The 15,299-nt window shown below is 40.0% G+C and overlaps 1 protein-coding gene across 5 annotated transcripts in view; it reads left to right on the top strand.

Annotated features, from left to right (window-relative positions):
• The window catches only part of WASHC2C (WASH complex subunit 2C), a 36,228-nt gene that overhangs the window by 2,710 nt on the left and 18,219 nt on the right, over positions 1-15,299 (top strand). For 3 of the 5 annotated variants that reach the window (XM_079312191.1, XM_079312189.1, XM_079312192.1), the window contains 14 exons: positions 185-358; positions 1,005-1,098; positions 1,479-1,537; positions 2,321-2,368; positions 3,611-3,715; positions 4,269-4,356; positions 5,547-5,615; positions 5,976-6,088; positions 7,835-7,907; positions 10,598-10,762; positions 11,317-11,450; positions 13,220-13,312; positions 13,829-13,933; positions 14,826-14,942. In XM_079312191.1, coding sequence (XP_079168317.1) covers positions 185-358; positions 1,005-1,098; positions 1,479-1,537; positions 2,321-2,368; positions 3,611-3,715; positions 4,269-4,356; positions 5,547-5,615; positions 5,976-6,088; positions 7,835-7,907; positions 10,598-10,762; positions 11,317-11,450; positions 13,220-13,312; positions 13,829-13,933; positions 14,826-14,942 — 1,437 coding nt within the window. Of the gene's footprint in view, positions 1-184; positions 359-1,004; positions 1,099-1,478; positions 1,538-2,320; positions 2,369-3,610; positions 3,716-4,268; positions 4,357-5,546; positions 5,616-5,975; positions 6,089-7,834; positions 7,908-8,671; positions 8,729-10,597; positions 10,763-11,316; positions 11,451-13,219; positions 13,313-13,828; positions 13,934-14,825; positions 14,943-15,299 lie in introns of all 5 variants that reach the window. The other 2 variants (XM_079312190.1, XM_079312188.1) reach the window with 1 other exon arrangement.

Genomic DNA, 15,299 nt, shown 5'->3' with positions numbered 1-15,299 from the left:
TCTCTGTTTCTGGAGTGATGAAAATTAATTAAGTCAAGAAAAAAAACCATTCTGATTGTCCTTCTAATGCACATAGTGAAAAAGCTCTCATTGTGTGAATTTAAAATTAACATTTTGTGTGTGTTGTGGTAAGATTGAGTCTTAAGTAAAATGCAATGACCATATGTTTTTTCTTTTGCTAAAGGAAAAGACACGGGAACAGAAAGAAGCTGATCTAATCCCTAAAATTCAAGAAGCAGTGAATTATGGGTTGCAGGTTCTGGACAGTGCATTTGAACAGCTAGACATCAAAGCAGGGAACTCTGACTCAGAAGAGGAAGAAAGTAATGAAAGAATGGAACTGATACTTGAGCCAAAGGTACATGGAGCTGTTCTTGCTGGGTTTGTTTTGCTCTCTTGGACTTGCTCTTTGCTTCTATCAGCTGTGTTACTGCCTCAGTCTAAAACTGATGTTTCCTAAACTGGTTACCTTAAAAAAGGATTTGATGACTGCATCTGAAGAAATGCTCTCTGCTGAGCTAGTCCTTGTGTAAACTGCTTGTCTTGCAGTAAGGTTAGCATTAAGGTATGGCACCCTAAAGCAAGTTAGTTTAATGGAGTGAACTTTGAAGGGGAAGCCTCAGTTCTGTGTGGGAGTGGGATGTACAATTTCATGCTTTTTAGGTACAAACCATATCTTTATGGGTGGTTTTTAATGTTCAAGTGATAAAAAATCCAAAGTCCAGGTTTTGGGATAAGACTCATGCCTGTAGAATATCCTTGCAAGGATATTCTTCTGTTTGATGGCATGTAGAAAACAAGTTGGGACTGCACAAATAGAAGTAGCCACTTTCTTTTACAGTGTATTGAGAGGAATAAACCTCAGCTAGCCCACCCAGCTGTGTGTTGACTTGACAAGCTTGTATCTTTCTTGGGTTAAAACAAGGGGTGTAAGACTTCTGTCTTTGCCAGCCATGCAGGGCTGTTCAGAGATGTCAGAAAAACCTGATGTTGTCTCTTTCCAGGATCTCTATATTGACAGACCTTTACCTTACTTGATCGGCTCTCAGCAGTTTATGGAACAGGATGATGTTGGCCTTGGAGATCTCTCTAGTGAAGGTGTGTGCTGGCATGACCTTTTATTTCTATGCAAGTAATTAGTTCCTAATCCAAGATTTTTGGCAGTTTTAAATCACTGCTTGGGCTGTCCCTTGTATTGTTCTTGCATTTTTAGATGCAGGCTGTAATGAGCTGGGGAAAAATGTTCATCATGCTTTAATGACCACTTTTCCAGTATACAAAGCAGTAATTTCTCAGTTACTTGTGCTTTGTGCATTAGAAATGCAAAGTGTTAAAATTTCATTAGCTTTCAAATCTCTTTCAAACCACTCTACCCACCTGAATTTTAGTTTTCTTCACTGAGTCTTTAGGTTGCTTAAATGGTGATTATATTGTTCTGTGTCTGTCTGAGCTTAACTTTTTTTTTCCATTTAAATTAGAAGGATCAGTAGATAGTGATCGGGGAAGTGTAATTGACAGTGAAGAGAAGGATGAGGAGGTAAGTGCAAGTACCAACTGCTTTGCACAAGCATTCCTTGTGTGTGAGGCCATTAACTACCTTGATTTTTGATTTTGGCTCTCAAGATAGGACTGCACAACTTTTGTTCCTTGTGTTGGTTGTGATAAATATACTTTCTGTTATTGTTCTTATGCAGTGGTTTCCTCTGCAGCTTTCCAGAGGAATATTTGTGGTATTGACTCTAGCTGTTATTCAAATAGAATACTTCAAACTGTGTTTTATTCCACTCTAATATAATTTTGTGAAGCAAGTCAGATTCTTATCAAGAATTGAATTGGTGGAGTACAAATCTGTTGTAAATTGCAGTTACAAAGAATGGGATGGAGACTGACAAGAACAAATTTAAAGCTTTAAGTAATGTACCTCCAGGCTTTGCCTCATAAATCTGCTGCATTGGAATATTGGTTTCTGATATATTTTGCCTGCTTTGGCTGGGATGTCTCTGCTTTGTAAGTGTACTGTGGAAGCAATCCCTTTCTCCTGAGGTGTTTGCTTTCGGTGTTTTTGCTGCTTAAACTGAGATCCCTTTTGAGTTACTTGGATGCAGTCACAATAGAGCCTGCTGTCTTTGCTGAATGAATGACTTTCTAGTGAGCTCCTTTCATAAAGATGGTCAGCAGTGGGGCAACAATTTCTTGGTCAGATCATGGTAAGGAGATCTGAATGTCCATACTTCAGCAAGTTTGGAGTTTCTGAGCCCTCTCCCTTAACCACTGGATGAAGTAATGTGTGATACTCATCTCTGGGTCTCTTGTGTTACAGGAATCAGATGATGAATTTGGAAACCCTAGTGAAGATGACCAAAAGACGGTATGGTTAAACGTTCTGGTACATCCCTGAAAGACTTTACACCATCCCTGAAAGACTTTACACTTGTGGGACAATGAGGATGCATGAAAGAGGAGATGAGAGCACTAGACAGCTGACTATTAGCAACTTTGTGAGGCCTGATTTTTATAACTTTTTATGGCCAGATGGCACCATGTTCTGAGAGTGAACCTGAGTTGGGCTTAAAGACATGCTTGCAAGCTGTCATTAGATACAGAGCCTGTGTGGGATGGCATTGCCTGATATGTTTTCCTCAGTAATAACTTGGGAGACATGAGAGTTCAAGGAATCTACCCCAGGAAAATTAGGCTTCTATGGGTTTATTTGGTTTATAATTAAAATTCTAATCTTGCCTCATGTGAGAGGCAAGGAACAGTACAGTTTGGGTATGACATGAAATCAAAGATGTGAATAGTATTAGGTGTTTGAACAGTATATCCATTTGGATAATGAATGAGATGTGAAGAGAAATGTTGAGATGGAAAAATTCAAGCCTGACTTTAGTAATTGGTTTTAGAAAAAGGAATCTTATCCATATTTAGATGTGCCACTGCATAAAACTTTTATATGGGGATCCACATGATTTAGTGTCAAAAGAGCAATGTTGCAAAAAGCAACCCTTATTTAATCTACTTATTAATAAAACAGTATTGCAAAAGCCCTCAGATGTTACTTTAAGCTGACCTTCATAGGGTAGCTTTGTATGCCTGATGTATTTTAAGATGAACAAGTATCATTGGGTTGTTGGTGATTCAGTTCAATTCTGGGCCCTTGCCTGTGCCAACCCCTAGCTCTCATCCAGTTGACTTCATCTTTTTTACCCTCTTACTGATGTGATTGAAACCTGTAGTGTCTGTCATTCTGCTGTTCACCCTAAGAACAATGCAAGATGATACCATTTTTTACTAATTGATCACACTGTTCCTGTGTGAAGACTAAATACCAGGTCTTTAGTTTGTGTATGGTAGTGGTACACACCTTGTTATGGGAGCCTCTGTGTTGTTAGTTGCAGCATTCAGTAATAGAGCATAGGATTGGGGTGTGCTAGAGAATGCTGCAACTTGCTTGGAGCTAGAAGCACTCCTTCATTACCTTTGAAAAGATGTGAAATACTCCAAATTGGCTGTAAATTCCCATCCTTTGTGTAAGTTTGATTTGAATGTTTTATCTAAGAAGATGTAGTTTTATGCTTATTTTGTAAACAGGATATTAATTGTTTTTTAGAGGATAGCCCAGATGAGTGATGAAGATGATGATGATGGCTGTGATCTCTTTGACTCTGAAAAAGAGGAGGACGAGGATGGAGACATAGATGAAAGCACAAAGCCTGTGAGTAATTGTTGCATTCCTGCTGTGGGAGATTTGACTTCCTGTATGAAAAATCTGTCCTTAGAGGGATTATAATGGTAGCTCTCAAGTGCTTGGAAAGGATTCCTGTAGGAAGTGCCTCCAGAAATCCTGAGTAGTCTTTTAACATGATTGTTCAGCTGTTACTCCCTTAAACACAGGGATTCTTGCACCTGATGCAAGTATCAAAGCTTTCAAGCTTTGTTCTTTCAAGAACAAAGAACATTAAGAAATGGATTGTTGCATTTTTGTGAGGAGAAGGCCTTTTGTTTCTCCTGCTTACAAAGCAAAGTGACATTAAAAATTATGTGTTCATCAGAACTAGAAATTTGGAGGGTTTTTTTAATTATTGATGGACACCTAATCTCTGCTTTAACAGAAAGCTGTATTGTTTCTTCTGAGGGCTTCAGGCAAAGTCTAGACAAGATATTGTACAAGTGAGGCTATAAAATACAGTATTTATAATTACAATTGCATCAAGTTGCTAACTGGATCTTATGTAAGAAATATGCTGTTATTTGTCCCTGCTACTCAGAAAAAGAAGAGGCCAACATCATTTGCAGATGAGCTGGCAGCCCGAATCAAAGGAGAAGTGCCAGTCAGACAGGATGAAGAGCACTCATGTGAGTTACCTCCCCAGTTTTGAAAAGTGCTTGTGCAGTAATGGGGGACTCATGAAAGTGTGGGACAGGAGACTGTGGATAACAATACCTGAATTTACACAGATGCATTATTTGAACATGTATTAGGTAAAAGCATGTCAAGAAGAATTGCAGACACTATTTTGTGCTCTGAGAAACTCTTTGGTCATAACTTAGAGGACTGAATTGGAATTCACTGGGAGTTATAGTGGGAAACATTGCTTTCAGGTGAGACAGGTCACTCTCAAAACACAGGTTATTGGAAAGGCTTTCTCTCCAGTCTCATTCTCTCCTTGCATGTTGGACCACATGTACTTTCTCCTGTTTCAAGTAATTATGTGGAAGCCATTGGTCACTGAAGTATTTCTGTGAGCTCTACAGTGGAAAACACCTCAAGCAGTAGATTGGTGTTTGCCTGTGGTGTGGATTGTTTTCTTTGTGGCTTAAATATACTGTTTTGAGGAAGTTTTCCTTGCTACTGTTACTCATGATGTTTTAGACTAAATAATGCATTTACTTCTGTGTTGCTTTCAAAGGGAGAGACCTCTCAAGTATTTAGTCTTGCAGCAAATCAGCAGTTGAAAATAGCTGTCTGAAGCTGAGTTGGCAAGTGCTTATGAGGCTGCTATTGACCTGTAGTATTAGAAATGAACAGACAAGAGCTCTGTGTCTGTGTGTTTTTGCAAAGTTAAAACAATCAAACTTAAGTCTGCTGATATCAAGAGTATAAAACCTTATTCTGCTCAGTTAGAGGGATATCTTCCAGTCATTGAAGTAACCTTATAAGGCCAGAGGAGATAAAACTGTGGCTTTGCTTTTGGGTAGCTGAATGAATACAGTAGTAAATCTGGAGCTATTTGAGATGCTCAGAGGTTCTGCAAAGGTGTGGAACCTGTACTGTCTGGAATGCTGTGTTGCTTTCTGACATCTCAGGTGACAGTAATTCTGCCTGTGGACAACTGTGGAACCCTTGTGCCTGACAGAATGATTCTATTGCAATTTTAGGTACTAGTTTTAGAAACTGTATCTCATAGAATTGCTTCATCAGGCTGATGTGTATGAAAGCAGAGGTCAGCTTGGTTTGCTGTTTTTTAAGGTTTGTTTTGCCATAGATTGATCTCAGACTGTAAGTAAAGCAGGAGTAGTTTTTAATTGAAACTTTCTTTTTAAAGCCCTGTCATCAGAGACTAAAACAAGGAAAACCCCAAAAGAGAAGAAGGAAGTTAGAGTCCCATCAGATGGTAGGATATCCTCCTCTCGTTTTTGAATTTTGGGCTGGATTGTAAGGTACCACTTAAGAAATTGTGGCCTCTGCTATAGAAGCTGGGTGGGATATCAGTGAGCATCCTTCAAAGTGAATGTGTAAACAAATCTAGGTTGTGATGTGCATGTAAACAAGGCTGGAAACACCCTCAGTGAGAGTTCTTTAACGTGGCCTTCTGGAACAGCTGCACAACCCAATCTGTCTTCAGCAGCTTCTCTCTATGTGTCATGTTTATGAGAGCAGATGGAACCAAAGCAATTTTTATTTTGTTCTCTCTAATTCCTTTTCCTGAAACTTGATCATTCTTACCAAAGCTCATGGCTCTTGTACTTTCTAGATGAAGATGATGACATCTTCAAGCCTCCTAAACTGACTGATGAGGACTTCACACCATTTGGTTCAAGGGGTGGCCTCTTCAGTGGTGGAACAGGCCTCTTTGATGATGAAGAGGTGAGAATGCTGCAGATTGTAGAAATTGAGTGTTTTCCCTTTTAAAAACAAAACAGAAGATCCCTGAAAATTCCCACCTCTGGAAGACAGAGAGGACAAACAGCATTTTATTGCTTGGTAATATTCAAATGTTGTGAAATAGTATAGCTTTCCAGTGGAGAAACAGAACTACACAAGTGACACACTTTTGTTCCCCTTGGTACAGTGTCCTCTCTTCTGCAGTACTACTGCTGAGAGATGCAAGTGAGGTTCAGGCTCTATATTAGACAAGTTCTGATTCCAGGAGAACTTCACTGGCCCCTTATTTTTAGCTCTGGTGGTAAACTAAATGCCATCCAGTTTGTTTATTTTAAATCAGCAGATTTCTATTAAAATGTCTGTGAAAATACTGAGTTTTGTCATTCTCTCTCTGATTGTGGGAGAAGTGTAAAGGAAAGAGAATGATGAATGATGCCCTTCACTTTATCTTTCATATACCATGTGTAGACAGTGCTGCTGCTGAGTTTCACTCTTTCTGTGCTGTTGAAAGGTTGCTCTTGCAATTATGCTGTGTTGTTTCATCTAGTTATTACACAGTTCCTGGGACACCTGTATTGGCAAGAAAAGTTTGCTTTAAGTTTACTCTTATGCTACCTAGAGCTGCCTTGAGGAAGAAATTGCATGAAGTACATTTCTAACCTTATTTTACCACTGTGCACATGAAAAAGTACAGAAACCTGATGTCAGGGTTAGTTAAGATTTAAGAATACAGCTGTGTAAAGCAGATTATTGCCTCTGATGCAGCTGATACTGGTGACAGGCAATGTTAGTCCTGAACAGTAGTCAAATTGTTGCCTTTGTGGGATGTTGTGTTCATTGTTGCACCAAGAACAAAAGTTAGGTGGTCCTTGGAGTCAAGGAGGTAGTTGACTGAAATTTGGAAGGAGGCCTCATGTTTCTCAAGCTTACCTTGCCCAATCTAATAGAATATAATCAACAAGCAGCAAACAGGGGCAGTGTGTTGGGAGAGAGATAGTTCCATGCAATTCTTTCCAATCTAACAAAGCCTTTATTGAGAAAATGTTCTTTCATTTTTTTAAGTTTTATACGAAGACCATTCATTTTGAGTCTCCAGGTAGTCAGCCTCTAATACCCAATTCAGATAAGAGGGAGGCTTTCAAGAAATTAAGGGTCAGTACTCAAAAAATCTGGAGGTTTCCTGCAAATCCAGGCTATGATTGTTGGAGATTGGTACACGACACTGCAAGCTGAATACAAGACCAACTGTGAGAGTGTCCTGCAATGCTTTTGAGCAGTAATGTATTTCTCTGCATGTTTGTTTTATCCACATGAAGTTCAGGAGTATTTTTATGCTTGTCCTGACCTGAATTTTTGCCTCAAACCTTACTGTATAAGGTAAATAGGAAAGCTTAAAAGGGTATAATCAGGATCTAACCAGCTGTAGATTAATTAGTGTAAGTCCTTGAAGATATGCAAATAAAAGGTCATTGCTTCTCTTCAGCAGACTAGTGATCAGTAAATTAAATTTTAGAAGAGAGCTGCTTTTCTGAATGTACACACTCAAGTTAACACTTGAGTACCTAGGTTTAAGTCTGTATTTGCAGATATCCTTTTGAAAAGGGAGTGGTGATTACTTCCTCTGTCTTGGCTCAAAGTGGACATTCAATGTGGAAAAATCAGCATCTGTAATTTCCTACAAAAACAAATTCACTTATTCCTCCCCTTTGCATTTTCGTCTATGATCAGAGTGACCTTTTTGCTGAAGCACCAAAAGGAGAAGAATCAAAAAAGAGAGAGGAGCCAGTCTCAGTAAGTGAAGGTAAGAACCAACAGTTGTCTCCTGTAGTCTTGTCTGTGCTGTTATTTATTACTGCTAGCAGCTAGACTAGTTTGTTCCCAAACTAGAAAGCCTGGTATAGCAATTGCAGAGCAAGTCTCTTCTCACCAGTCTTAATAGAGAATTTTACATGTGTTTGTTTGCTATGATCTGTTACACACACCTACTCTCCTAGAGCTGGAAAGATGTCCTTACTGCTGTTGACAGAGTTCTCTGGGTGTGCTGGGTTCCAGTTTCTCAAGTGCACTTTGCACAATCCAGTTGTTGGTGTGAGAGTAGCAGGGATTTCTTCTTGCAGATTAATTCACGAGTTTCCCACTAGGTGCATATCTAAACCCTTAAGGACTCGGAGCACACAATTCTGTATTGCAGAGCTTTTAATGAAGCATTGTATTTGATAAATTTTCAGATCTGTGTTGGAAGACTAAGCCATTTTGTTTTGAATGTATTGCATTGAAGGAGTTTTGTGTGTGTAAATGTGAATTGTTGTAAACAATTATGTATGTCAACATGTAAGGTGCTTATAAGCTTCAGCGTAATAGAGCTGTTCAGTGAAGTTTAAATGGAAAAATGTTACATATATTTGCAAAAGCCCAAAAGTTTAAGGAGAGTGTGTAAAGACTTCTGAACTGTTAAAAAAGTGGCTTGGGCAACTTCTTGGATTCCTGTTTCTGAGGCAGAATTCTGAAGGCTTTGACAGCATAAAATAAGTGCATCCATTTGTATTGTACTTCCTATGATTTCAGCATCCTCTACAAAGTCCTTAAAGAAAGTTCCTGCAGGTGCAGTATTTCTGTTTCCAGGTATGATTTATTCAATAGCCAATTGCTTCATGCACAAAATGCTCTTTTCTTTAAAACCTACCGCAGAGGTTTTAAAGAAAAAACTGTCCAAATACAGCAGCACTGCATTGCTTTATCATGTGCTTTATGACAAATACAGATGCTTCTACCATGCTAAGCCTAAGCTGCAGCATGTTTTATGGATAATCAAAGATTCTGGAGGAGCTCTGAGGGTAGGTATCACTTATGGCAGATATTAGCAACTGTCAGCTTCAAGTGTTGTGCTCTGAACTTTTAAGAATGTGTGTCACTTCAACTGATGTTACACAGCTTAGTTCTGCTGTGCATGCAGTCACAGCTTCCACCTGTATTCTGAGAAGGGAGTGCATTTTGATCTTTCACATTTGATCATATTCCCCTGGGTTAGCAGAAGAATAGTTTACACATCAAGTTCCTATGTTTAGACCAACTTGTTTTTCTGGTTTTGATTCAGAGGATCTACATACATAGAGAAGAATCAGATCTGTAACTTGGAGCTAAAAGTAAAAAATAATTGTACTAAGATCTCTTTTTGTATTAGAATCCAAGTTGATCAATAAAAAGAAGCCAGTCTTTTTGAATTTACTGACAAAGATTTCTGTCAGTATGCAAGCTCTTCACTTGATTGAGATACCTGAATTTTCACTTTTGGCCTTTCTTAATAAAGAAAGGCTTCAGTTATCTGAGCCCTCAGTCAGCATAATTTTTAGAGTAGGAGGTACACAGATACAGACTTTTTACTCCAGGGTCAAAGATGTATGGCAACAGCGGGACTTCTACATAATTGTAAAACTCAGTAGCAGAGTTTAAAACAGCAGATTGATGTGTGGGGTTTTTTTTCTTGGAGGTACTGTTCCATAAGCAGTGAGTTTAGTCTTTAGTTGCCCCCTCTCAATAACTTGTAGACAGGCTTAAGTCACCAGAGAAAAGCCAAGATTGAGGCTCCTTTGCTATTCCAGTGAACAGTTTGTTTAGGAACTCAAAAATTTTTAATAAATAACCAAATTTTGTGGCTGTACTCTTGTCAATCCTGAGGCACTTTATAATTGCATAATACACTTTCTTTTTAATAAGAACCTTCTGCTGATCAAAATCTATGCAGTCTGCTGACTTAACCAAATAGCATTTGTTCTGCTTTCTGCCAAACTTTCATTTAAGTACCTCCCCACCTCTGTCTCATTTCCAGGCATCTACACATGAGAAGCAAAAAGACAGGCTTAGACCATTAGAAATGTTTTCTGGTGATGATGCACTTAGCACTGATGCAGCAGATGCAGAAGGAGCAGTTGTTCTGGCTGGCTCTGGTTAATCACTGCCATATCTGGCATGCACAGGGATCTCATGGCCAAACTCAGCCCTGTACTGCAGTACAGGATATGGGATCACATGGCAAGTGTGGCTTCTGGGAACAACTCAGCCACCTGTCCTTCCCTCTCCCCATGCACCTTACCACTTTTATGGGACCACAATGGCATGGTGTACTAGTTTGTAGAGCAGGAATCTGGTTTGGGAAGTCCATAGGGGCAACAGTATGGGACTCCTGAGTCTTCTAGCTTCAGCACAGAGCCTGGCTGCTGTTCTTAGGGAAGATGAGCAGGTTTGAGGAGCAAGTGGGTACAGTGAGAGTGAGGGGCTGTCTGTGTCTTGGCTTTATCAGAATGTGTCTAGCTAATGCTTTTGATGTGGCACTGTTGCAGGAGCACCTTAAAAGTTGCTGAAATGGAAACTATATCAGATGTCACTATGGCACAAGTTCAGCTTTTTGGCAACTCTGGCAATGTTACTTTGATTTTTATTCTGCCTCCATCTAATGTTACTTTGATTTTTATTCTGCCCCCATCTGACCTGCAGGAGGAAGTGATGTATTTAGTTCCACTGTAATTGAGGAAAAAGACAAGAAACCTGCAGCACAGAACACAGAAAAAACTCCTAAACGGCCTGGGAAAGTTGTTCTCTTTGATAATGACGATGATGATGACTTCTTTGTGGAAGCAACTAAAAAGCCTCCAGATCCAGGTACCTCTAAGCATTTGTGGTGAAAGATTAAACACTGAACGTCATCAAAATTCAAGCTGGTAGGAACCAATGAGTTATAATACTCAAACCTTCATCACTGCTACTTCTGCTTGGTTTTTGAGGGGTTGTGGGTTTGGTTGGTTTATGGTGTTCTGTTGTAGAGGGTTTTCTTGTCATTGGTATTTCTTTTCATCATAGTGGTGATGGTTGTTTGTACATTCTCTCCCCTGACTTGTCTCTCTAAGGATGTTCTTTCTATCACTAGGGCAGTATCTAGACTTGAATCAGGGAATTGGTACAGACTTTGTTCACACAGCCTTGAATCTTTGTGCCCAACATTCACTATTAGCAGGGTCAGGGCCTGTGCTAAGCCAATACAAAACACTGCCTTTGGAGGTGCTTTCAGATAAGTGGTGTTTCACTTTGAGAGATTGTCTGGCTTTTTCTCTCAAAGACTCCTATGTTGGTCAACATTAAACAGTATGGTATCTTTTGAGAATCTCTTCTCTTGTTCTGTATTCCTCATTCCCTGTTTGTTTTGTCTCTTTATGCAGTCAAGTCCACAGCTGACCTATTTGATGATGATGATGAAGGTGACTTATTCAAGGAGAAACCTGCCATTCCTTCTGTGGTTGCTGGCACAACTAAAGAAACAGAAAGCCGTAGGGAGGCAATAATGGAAAAAAAGGTAATGGCATAAACATGGATTATATGGCTGAGGTTTTAGGAAATGTTTATAGTGAAGTTGAAGTAGTCTTTCCATATACAACACTATGAAAGTGACATATTTATGAAATAGGACTAGGTTCATAGGGTCTTCCATAATTTAGTGCTTCACTGATCCTTAAATGCCTTTTGCCTTTTACACTTGGGCTATTTGAGGTTTTTATTTGTGTGGGCAGTGATTGAAAGAATCTTATTAAGGCAGGATGATTGAAATGAGAGCAAAATGATAAGCCTCTGATAATAAAAAATGTTTATGAATTTCATGGCTGAAGTGAAACCAGCTGAGTTAAGGGCCTTTGGTGTCACAGTTGTGTGCTGCAGAGACTTTGTGCTCTTACATCAGCCACTGACAGCAGGGTAACTGGTGTTAACATAGCTTGTGCATATTATGGGAGAAGTGGGTGGGTTCTACCTAAGCATATACAAAACCTGGAGTGTTTAGAAAACTGTTTTTCAGCTGAAAACTCCACTAAGTTGTAGAAAGCTCTGAATGTGGTGTTAAGCACATATGTAGAGTTAAGAGAACCTGCAAATACCATTCCACTTTCAGAACAGTGCCTTGAGGGAAGTAGTAATGCTCTTTGTTTCTATAGTAGATACTGTATATACTCATTTTATACTTCCTGTCCAATGAGTATTTGAACATAATTAGCTGCAGTGACTCTTCTCCCCTCTGGACTGAGAGGTACACTGCTGGGGATGTCTAATGCAAATTGCTGTAGCACTTTCTCCATATTGTCCTATGAGAAGCACCTGGGCACAGGGCCAAAGCCATTTTCTGTTGCTGCTGCAGTGCAAGCAGGAGCAGTGATGGGAGGGCTCTCACAGCACTTGGCTTTCCTGGAGAAGAGGATGAGAACTGATTCAGCAGCACCCCTCCTGCTCTGTCAGGAAGAGGGGGCTGTTTTATACTCCAAGCTTTATGACAGTAGTGCTTAGGTCTGGGGTCATTCTAAGTTTAATGGCAATATAGCTGGTGGCAGGCTGGGGCTGTGCTGTGATAATGTAGGAAATGAGGGCTGGCACAAACTGCCCTTGTCCTTTATGAAAAACAGCTTGTTAAAAGGAACATTTTCCTTTAGCTCATGAGGCCTGGCATGAGTTGCTGCATACATTGTTCTGCTGAGAAGGATGGTGTGGCAGAGGAGGTCTGTGGTAAGACCTGCAAGTCACTTGTGCATAGCACATGAGTTTTGGACTTCAGCCCACGGGTGACAAGCTTGAGTTCTGTCCCTCAGCTGTGGGATTTTGCCATCAGCGTGCCTCTTAGCAGGGGTTTGTCATGGTTTAGGAAAGACACTTCCCAGTTTAGTGCCCCCACTGCAACCAAGCTGTTGCTCACTCCTGCCACCCCTCTCTCCCTGGGGAGGACTAAAGAGGGGAATTGGAAGCACAAAAGGTAAAGATCAGGAGTTCAGATAAAACCAATTTACTTGAAACAGCAACGAGATAAGAAAGCAAACAGCAACAGCAGCAATGCTACTGACAGAAGGTACAAAAAAGAGGCAAATTATTCTACTGCCTCTGCCTCCTGAGCTGACTCAGAGAGATGGATTCTCCCTAGAAGAGACTTCCTTCCCCCTATCCCCAGCAATGACATGAGGTGATATAAAATAACTTCTAGGTCCTGCTCACTCCCCTTCCTGGCTACTGCAGAAAAAGTCTCGTGGATGTGCCAGCCCTTACTGAATCTAAATGGGTACTGATGCAGTGTCTTTGTTTGTCCTAAAGAGTCAACCATCTTCAGGTGAGGACTTCAAGCCTTTATCTGAAACACCTCCAAGAAAACAAAGGGGCCTTTTCTCTGATGAGGAGGATTCTGAAGTGAGTATTTCTTTGAGAAATCCCTACAGAAAATCTCTATATAAATCCTTGAGGTCTTGGTCTTCCTGACTTCAGTCCACTCGTATCTGGGGACTCTATGCATTTTGTAGGATGGGGAATCTGACATCCATGCCCATACTCCCAGCTGTTCTGAAAGTTCCTTCTTGCTCCAAGAGTGAAAGCTCTGTGATTGTTTTTCCTGTCTTCAGGGAGTTAAACATTAGTGGTGCACACAGGCATAAATTAAAAGCCTGAAGACAGAAAGGAGCAGGAAATGAAGAGTAAGAATCATTAAAGACTGCTTATGTTTCATTTTGGCTTTCAGCTAACAATTAACCTGAAAAGATCAGGAAAATCCCTGTGCAGTTGCAAGTGATTGGTACATCAGATAAGCCATCCACTGCTTCATAGGCATTCTAAACATTTTTTTTAATAAGGCAAAACATGAATGTCCCCTTTAGAGTTCTTCAACATACAGCCTTGCTTTGCAAAGTGACATTTCTTTGGTTTGCATAGGATCTGTTTTCATCAAGTAAACCTGTGAAGTCCAAAGCTACATCTCTCCCCACCAGCAAGTCCATGACAAAAGCTCCACTTTCCTTGTTTGATGATGATGAAGAGGTAAGTACCACTTCCTGATACTCCCTGTGTGTGGGAACCCACCTGCACAGGATGTTGCAAATGCGGCAAGAAATATTCAGAAATTTAAACACTGAGCTTGTAAACGGAGCACTAAATTGATCTTGCATTGTGCAGCAATTCTGAGCATGTGAACAGCACTGTGGAGGGGAGTGGGAGTGGAGAGTTTTGCACCTTCTTGAGGTCTTTAAGGTAGTTTGCAGTCAGTGCATTTCACCTCTGGACATGAAGGATGTTAACCCTCTTACAGGACTAGAGAACACTGAGCAGTAGAACAAATATGAACTTCAAGAAGCTGTTGTATCCTAAACTTGCTTCTCTTGTCATGGCTGCTGAATTCTTTTTTTCTCACTGTTAAGTGTGTAAGAATCATGACTGCTAGTGTAGAAACAGAGGTCAGAGCACAAGTTTGTGCAGGAAACCTTAAAAAAATTAATTAGTGTGTGCTTTAATTTTTTAAATTGGTGGTAGTTGTTCAGCTCACTTAATGCCTGTCCTCAAAATAGGATTAATTCTCCATTTCATTATATGGGTTAGAAACAGTGCCCCATTGTGTTGGCTGCTGTGCTACAGAATTGCTGAGTGTGAGTTTTGGCTTTTGATTATGTCTTGTGGTGGAGAATCTGTGGTCCAGAACCAGGCTGTGTGCTTACAGGCTTCTGGTCTTTCAAATGCTGTATGTATGGAATTCCTTGTACCAAAATATGGTGTTCAACTTGAAATTGACTTCAAAAAACACCATTTCTGTATCCTACTTGTATGAGAAATGGATGGCAACAATATCTTATATAATGATGATTTCTCAATGAGCTTTTCATTGTAGCTTTGGCTTTTGATTTTTTTTTTATAATATTATATTTTATTTTCCTTTAAGGATCTCTTTGGTGTGGGACCTGCCAAGAAGCACCAGGAAAAGCCCCCAGAAGAGAGAGCAAAACAGTCAGGGCCTCTCAAGAAAGCTTCCAGCTTATTCTTCAGCAGTGATGAGGAGGTACTGAGAAGTGAGATTTGGTTGAAAGTGGTTACTTTCAACTCATTGCTGGGCTTCATGCTGAGCAAAGCATAAAACTTTTGAGAAGGGAACCACAGACCAACTCTGCTGTGTCCACATGTCAGGCCTAGCCCAATCCTTTGACTTCTTTGCAGCTGAGAAGGCTGATCCTTGGTCCAAATTTTCACAGGGTCTAGGTAATAGAAGTCACATGGAAGGGAAAATCAGTATTTTCAGTGTAATTTATAGGAAGTTTAATAACAAATGGAGACTGTTGTCAACAAATCTGACTTAGACACTAAAAGGAAAAAATAAGTCTGTTCTTGCTGCTTTAAATTCTGTAAGGAAAGTTTATCA

Source organism: Erithacus rubecula (assembly GCF_903797595.1).
Source record: "Erithacus rubecula genome assembly, chromosome: 9".
NCBI classification, from domain to species: Eukaryota; Metazoa; Chordata; class Aves; order Passeriformes; family Muscicapidae; genus Erithacus; species Erithacus rubecula.
The sequence above is the reverse complement of the archived record's forward strand: the minus strand, read 5'-3'. Positions and strand labels throughout refer to the sequence as shown.